This window comes from Bombus terrestris, unplaced genomic scaffold (genome assembly GCF_910591885.1).
Source record: "Bombus terrestris unplaced genomic scaffold, iyBomTerr1.2, whole genome shotgun sequence".
NCBI lineage: Eukaryota > Metazoa > Arthropoda > Insecta > Hymenoptera > Apidae > Bombus > Bombus terrestris.
Genome location: NW_025963548.1, coordinates 198,810 through 206,595, shown reverse-complemented (window position 1 = coordinate 206,595; position 7,786 = coordinate 198,810). Strand labels below are relative to the sequence as shown.

The 7,786-nt window shown below is 45.8% G+C and overlaps 1 protein-coding gene across 1 annotated transcript; it reads left to right on the top strand.

The window, feature by feature from the left end:
- The first annotated feature begins 380 nt into the window (after positions 1-380).
- LOC125386942 lies at positions 381-5,026 on the top strand. The gene is made up of 4 exons (XM_048414140.1): positions 381-503; positions 1,440-1,542; positions 1,954-4,616; positions 4,916-5,026. Exons 1-4 carry the CDS (start codon positions 381-383, stop codon positions 5,024-5,026), a joined length of 3,000 nt encoding a protein of 999 aa, XP_048270097.1.
- The last annotated feature ends 2,760 nt before the right edge of the window (positions 5,027-7,786 follow it).

Sequence of the window (7,786 nt, the reverse complement as noted above, 5' to 3'; positions counted from 1 at the left end):
CCGCCGCGTTGTATCAAGAGAAGCTGGAGATTGACGTACGGTTCACAGGTCTCCTTGATAAAATACCCGCACCAAACCCCTCGCCAACTAAAACGCGCGATTCAGGCGTGAAGCCCGAGCCGACATCACTCACCCTACCAGAGGTCCGCGCTCCTCAGTTCGACGGTGCCCTCGAGAACTGGACCTATTTTTATGACACGTTCTCATCCACGGTAGATCGCAATGAAAATTTAACAAATGTCCAGAAATTTCAATATCTACGCGCAGCTATCACTGGACGGGCCGCACGGAGCATCCAATCATTGGAACCCACAGATGCCAACTACCCCATCGCGCTTAACACATTGAAGGAGAAATTCAATTGCCCCCTCCGGATCTGTATGCGCCATTGGGAATTGATGCGCGGTTATCCCGAAATAGAAAAGGAAACTCCTGAAGCCATTGAGGATTTGATGGAAACCATCAGCGTAAATCTCAAAGCGCTCGAAAGATTAGGACAGTCGGTAACTTCAGATGTAGTACTGATCGAGTTGATCGCGTCAAAATTGCCTGCGTCCAGTATGCGTAAATGGCAACGTACGTTGCCAAATCAGGAAGTACCTTCCTACCATCAGCTGATGGAATTCCTAAAAACACGAGCCAACGGGAATCAGCTCCTCTCTAAAGTAACGAAAACAAAGGAGTCACCCCCCAAACCTCCTCGTCGCCGATATAACCTACCACGTGGACGAACCTATGCCACAACCAGCAGGGCGCTGGTGTGTCCGACCTGCGACGGACCCCACAAACTCAGAGACTGTAAGGTTTTCAAAGCCAAATCAACCATAGAACGTCTTCAACTCGTAAAAATGGCATCGCTGTGTACAAACTGTCTAGGCAACGGACATTCGATAACACAGTGCACCGCGCGTTCGTGTCATATCTGCGGGCGACGACATCATACGTACCTACATCGAGAACAAATACAAGAAAATCCTCGGTCGTCCTGCGGTCGGTCGTCAAAGGGTCGGTCGCCAAGCATTCAGTCGTCGGATAGTTGTTCATCGAGCGGTCGGGCGTCGGGCAATCGTTCATCGAGCGGTCGGTCGTGGTCAGACAGTCGTTCATCAAGCGGTCGATCGTCGGGAGGTCGTTCATCGTACAAACGATCCTCTCATGGACAATCGCCATCCGGATCATCGAAGCCGCGTTCGGTCCACCATTCGAGACGACCCGCCAAACATTCAAATAACCCTACACCTTCGGCCCCAAGCGATATGAAAGCTCACACTTCGTATGAGTCACGCGCATCACGGACCAAGGGTAATGTCCCAGAATCCGCGTCCAAAACCCACCCAGGTCAAAACTGACTAGACAAACGGGCCGCAAAGGAAGGGACCGAAACGACACATATATCTCTAGACGTTACGCCGCATCATGATCTGCTGGTCACAACACAGATCGATGTGCTAGACAAGAGGGCATCTCCAATTCGAGCCAGAGCACTGCTAGATACTGGCTCTAGTATGAATTTCATGACTGAGAAATTCGCAAACTCCCTCGGTATAAAACGAAAGAGATGTTCGGTCCCAATCGGAGCCCTCGACGACTTAACCACTATCGCAAGGAGCCAACTAACGACCACCATTGTTTCTACGGATGGCAAATATGAACGCACAGCAACGTTTTTAGTAATCCCAACAATATCATCGGCAGTCCCAGACCATCCAATCGATCGGTCCGCTCTCCAGATACCCAAAAATCTAAAATTAGCCGATCCAACATTTCACATACCAAGCCCTATCGAAATATTACTAAGCTCGGGACCAACGTTAGCCTCATTATGTGTCGGGCAGATTAAAATACCACAATCCATCGATACTGAGTTATGTTTGCAAAAAACTCGCTTCGGTTGGGTTATCGGGGGGAGCCCATCCACGCAATCGGGCACACATTCGTTTCACATTACCACAGCCGATCTACAAACGGATCTCTCGCGATTCTGGGAAATCGACGAGGGACCATCCACTACACATTTATCAGAATCGGAATTACAGTGCGAAGAACATTTCCGTAACCATGTCCGACGCAACAAGGAAGGGCGATATATCGTCGCCCTGCCCTTCAACGAGAAGCTTCCCACACTTGGGACATCAAAGTCCGTTGCAATGAGTAGACTCGCCGCTCTTTCTCGCCGGTTCCAACGCGATAAGCAATTCGAAGCCGCGTACAACACGGTGATCCAAGAATATTTAGACTTAGGTCATATGACCAAGATTCCGCACACTCAGCCCTCAAATAATGGTTACTATTTGCCGCATCACGGCGTGATAAAGGAATCGAGCAACACCACTAAACTCCGGGTAGTGTTCGATGGATCAGCAATCAGCACCACCGGAGTTTCTCTCAACGACACTCTGCATACCGGACCCAAACTCCAAGAAGATCTGGTTGAAATTCTGCTGAGATTCCGATCACACCAGTATGTCCTAACGGGTGACATCGAGAAGATGTATCGACAAATTCTCGTACGCCCAGACGATCGTAAATATCAGCTGATTCTATGGCGCAATTCCAACGGGGAAATCGATACTTATCAGCTCAACACCGTGACCTTCGGACTATCAGCTGCCCCATATTTAGCACTCCGCTGCCTGAAACAACTAGCAGAAGACGAAGGAGATCGATTTCCGCGAGCGTCATCGGTTGTACAGCGTGATTTCTATGTCGACGACGCCCTCACCGGGGCCGATACAAAGGAAGAGTTAATAGCGGTACGACACGAACTCACGGACCTTCTCAGATCGGGCGGCTTAAACATCCGTGAATGGGCATCTAACGATAAGGACATACTGCGTGGACTATCCGAGAAAGATACAAATCGAACACTACAATTGGGTGAGTCACAGACATTGAAAACTCTAGGTATCTATTGGAATTCCCAGGATGACACAATACTATACTCAGTTGCACCCACAGCGACCATCACCCGTGTCACAAAGCGATCAATAAGTTCGGTGATAGCCCGAATTTATGATCCACTAGGATTGCTCGCGCCAGTGATTGTCAGAGCCAAAATATTGCTTCAACGCGTCTGGGCATTAAAACTAGACTGGGATGAATCCTTGCCATCCGAGTTGCATACAGAATGGGACCGATACTATATCCAACTACCCTTGCTTAGTGATACTCGATTTCCTCGCAAAACGGTGGTCAAGGCAGCTACTCAGATAGAACTACACGGTTTTTGCGACGCCAGTGAAAAGGCATACGGGGCATGTATATATCTGCGCAGTCGCAGCTCGGATGGACGTATCGAAACCCAATTACTCACCGCGCGATCAAAGGTCGCGCCGCTAAAATCCCTGACAATCCCAAGACTCGAATTAAGCGGAGCATTGCTCCTCACCTCGCTAATGTCCATGGTAAAGACTTCCCTCACTGTAGACGTTTCTCGAATAGTTTATTGGACAGATTCGACTATCGTGCTCCAGTGGATCAAGTCCTCGCCACATACGTTAAAAACATTCGTAGCGAACCGCGTGGCCGAGATCCAAGCGAAAACCAACATCGCCGATTGGCGGCATGTGCCTACGGATGACAACCCAGCGGATCTGATCTCCCGAGGGCAGGCTCCCAAGGAATTCCTGCGTCCAAACATCTGGAAACACGGACCCGAATGGCTCAAGCAGCAGCCGGAGAACTGGCCGATCTGGATCCCTACACCGTCGGGGGACATCCCGGAACAGAAAAAAACGATCTGTCTAACGACGAATAACAACGATAACCCCCTCCTCCACCGATACTCGTCCTGGACCAGACTAATCAGAGTCGTCGCTTGGTGTCTTCGATGGAAACATAAACAACACCTAGCTGCCCATCTAACAACAGACGAATTAACCAGGGCTCACAACAGGGTGATCAAAATCATACAATCCGGTCATTTTGCGACGGAAATTCGGACACTACAGAAAGATCGAAGCAGGGACGTTGGAGGAAAACTACAGCCATTAAATCCCTTCCTCGACGAAGATGGGATATTACGAGTCGGAGGACGACTAACCAACTCTTCTATACCCTTCAATCAAAAACACCCCATTATATTGCCCAAAGCATCTGTTACAGAGCTCATCATAGACCAGGAGCATCGGAAAAACCACCACACCGGGACACAAGCTACCCTGTACGCGGTAAGATTGCGCTATTGGCCGATCGACGGTCGTAGCCAAGTGTGGCGTACCATTAAAAGGTGCGTCCGCTGCTGCAGAGCCAACCCGCCGCCAGTGGAATATTTGATGGGTGATTTGCCAGAGGCGCGCATTACCGAATCGCGTCCGTTTACGAACGTCGGAATCGACTACTGCGGCCCATTCTACATCAAGGAGAGGAGGGATCGCAACCGACGTAAAATAAAAATATACGCTGCCATATTCGTTTGTCTAGCAACCAAGGCTGTCCACATAGAGCTAGTCAGCGATCTAACCACCGACGCTTTCCTAGCCGCCTTACGTCGATTCATTTCGCGGCGAGGACATTGCGCAACCATCCTTACCGACAATGGCACCAATTTCGTCGGGGCCAACCGGGAGCTGCAAGAACTCCGGACCCTATTGCAGTCTGACGACCACAAGGAGAGGGTACAGACTTTTCTCGCCGACCGACAGATCCAATGGCGTTTCAACCCTCCAAACTCACCACACTTTGGCGGTTTATGGGAAGCCGCGGTGAAATCCTTCAAGCGCCATCTCATCCGCGTCGTCGGCACGGAACTCTTGACCTTTGAGCACCTTCATACTCTTGTGGTTGAAATTGAAGCCATCCTTAATTCACGCCCACTGACTCCCATATCATCCGATCCGAAAGATCCCCCTGTCCTCACTCCCGGTCATTTTCTAATCGGTGACACACTCACGAATTTACGGGAGCGTGATTTCAGGACAGTTCCATCAGGGCGGCTATCAAGTTGGCAGCGCATCCACCAGATCAAACAGCAGTTCTGGAGCAGATGGCATCGAGAGTACCTCAACGAGCTAACCCGCCGCAATAAATGGGATAAGGGCAAACATGATATCCGAGAAGGCACCGTAGTAGTTCTCAGGGAGGATAACGTACCATCCATGCAATGGCCTTTGGGCCGCGTGATCAAGGTCCATCCAGGAGTCGACGGAATCATACGGACCGCCACCGTGCAGACGGCAACAACTACCCTGGATCGTGGCGTCAAAAGACTGGTCCCCTTACCCATTCACCCAGATCCAGACGAGTCCGACCACCCACACGGAGCCAAGGAGATTCGCCAGCGACGCAACTGACTCCACACCATATCATTTGATCCGTACCCTCTCAACGGGGGGAGGATGTTACGCCACGAGGTTTAACACAGGCTGTATTTTCTAACCGTCACTCGCGGCCCTACAATGTCTCAGTCAGATCGTCTTATCTGACCGCCGGATCATATACAATGTATCGACGAGCGCATAGCTGTTGCCAAGCAGCGAGTTCTCGAAACGTCGAATTTGGTCCGTTACGTTTTCCACGCAAGAGCGGACATACGTGATCATAGGCGCGAACGGTGGCGTGACCTAAGGATGGTGGGGGTCGTCTTAAAGATGAGACAAAGAAATCATCCAAAGTCGATCAGTTCCTTGTGACGAGTCGAACGTTACACATCGAGAGGTCAGACGAGCTTATATAAATATCGTAAAGCATAACGCCAACGGAACGTAAACCAAGTCGGTCCGAGACATTGTCGAACATTCATTTATTCTACTAAGTATCCTACAGTGCTACGTCCACTAATAGACTAAATTCAATTGTAAGAGCCTTGCTCTATATTGTACACATCTATATTATTTTCGTGCGATAAGTTGTTAATTATTTATATCTATTTAATCGTGTATACTAAGTGTTAGAAATATAAATTTTAACTCTGTGAGTCACAGTGTTATCATACCTGAATCACCCCTATTATCTTAATCGAAATACGGGGATCGAACTATTCGTGGTGTCGATCATTTTAATCGTAACGGGAATTTACGACTCCCGTTGGCGCGTATTCTAACGACCGCGCCTCCCCGCGATAGCTCGAAAATTCAGTCTTATTAGGTGGGAAAATAACAATAGCGAGACATGTAGAGGTCATAGAATCAGACACAAAATGTATCGGTTTTGTGGAGAATTCATTCGATAAAGATAACCATGACATTGAGGATAATGATTTATTGGTAAACATGAATAAGGAAGAGTTAGAAAGTAGGGAAGATGAAAATGATAACAGTCTTGAAAGCTTAAACATCCCTGGAAGATCTACACGTAATAAGAGAACTCCAGTAAGATATCCAGAAAAAGAAAACATTAGTGAAATCCATGCAAATTATTGTAGTGTAGATATCCCTTGTACATTTGAGGAGGCGACTTGTTCTGAAGATAGTGAAGATTGGAAACAAGCTATGGATAAGGAAATAGAATGTCTTTATAAGAATAAAACTTGGAAATTGGTAGAAAGGGTAAAAGGCAAAGACGTATTAGATGTAAAATGGGTTTACACGAGAAAATCAGATGACAGGTATAAGGCTAGATTAGTGGTAAGAGGATTCCAACAAAGAAACGTAGCCGATGACATATACTCCCCAGTAGCGAGTAATGAGACCTTTAAGATATTGCTATCATATTGTTGTCAAAATAGATTAATTATTGAGCAAATGAATGTAGAAACTGCTTTTTTAAATGGTGAAGTAACCTCGGAGGTATATGTAAATCAACCAAAGGGATATGCGGACGGAACGAATAGAGTTTGTAAACTATCGAAAGCGCTTTATGGGTTAAAAGAAAGTCGAAGAGAGTGGTATGAGTGTCTTGATAAGTATGTGACGAGATTAGGTTTTAAGAAGAATAACATAGAGTTGTGCCTATATATACATGGAGAGGGAGAAAACGTTGTTTATTTGCTAATGTATGTAGACGATTTGCTAATTTGTAGTAAAAATAAAAGGAAGATACAAAGGGTAAAGAAGTTATTAACTAATAGATTTGAAATGAAAGATTTAGGTGAAGTCAAAGAATATCTTGGAATAAATATAGACTATGATTATTTCAAAAATGAAATAAGATTATGCCAAAAGAAATACATTGAATCATTAGCAAACAAATGTAAGTTACAAAATAGCAAATTGTACTGTGCACCTATGGAGACCAACTTAAAAATTGAAAAAGCTGTGATAAATAGAGAGGATATTGGATACAAAAATTTAATTGGCGCATTGTTGTATATTAGTAAAAATACCAGACCCGATATAAGTTATAGTGTGAATTATTTGCGTAGATTTCAAGATTGTTGTAATGAGACACATTTTAAATTTGCTTTGCGAATATTGAAATATTTGTACCGGACTAGAGATTTAAGATTAGATTATAAAAGGAATGAATAATGTGAAACGATATATTGTTATGTGGACGCTGATTAGGCAGGAGATCATTCAGAAAAGAAATCGATTTCTGAATATGTAATTAGATTGTGTGGAAATTTAATTGGTTGGAAGTCTAAAAAACAAAGGTGTGTGACAAAAGCCTCGACGTATGCAGAGTATGTAGCTCTATCGGAAGCGGTGAGTGAATTAATGTCCATTAGGGAAATTATGAAAATCTTCAATGTAAATCTAGACGATAACCCTGTAAGAATTGATGAGGATAACTCTGGAATGATGAGTATAGCAAAGCACGGAAATTTTACAAAAAATTCTAAACACATTGAAGTTCATTACCACTATATTCACGAGTGCTTAAAGGAGAACAAGATAAACATACTTAA

Bases quoted from the DNA above. Each gene is read 5' to 3' on its own strand.
- LOC125386942 (XM_048414140.1), top strand. From the start codon at position 381: ATGCGCCATTGGGAATTGATGCGCGGTTATCCCGAAATAGAAAAGGAA. The intron at 504-1,439 runs GTAACTTCAGAT...GTCACAACACAG, and splicing joins TCGAAAGATTAGGACAGTCG to ATCGATGTGCTAGACAAGAG. The intron at 1,543-1,953 runs GTATAAAACGAA...ACATTACCACAG, and splicing joins GAAATTCGCAAACTCCCTCG to CCGATCTACAAACGGATCTC.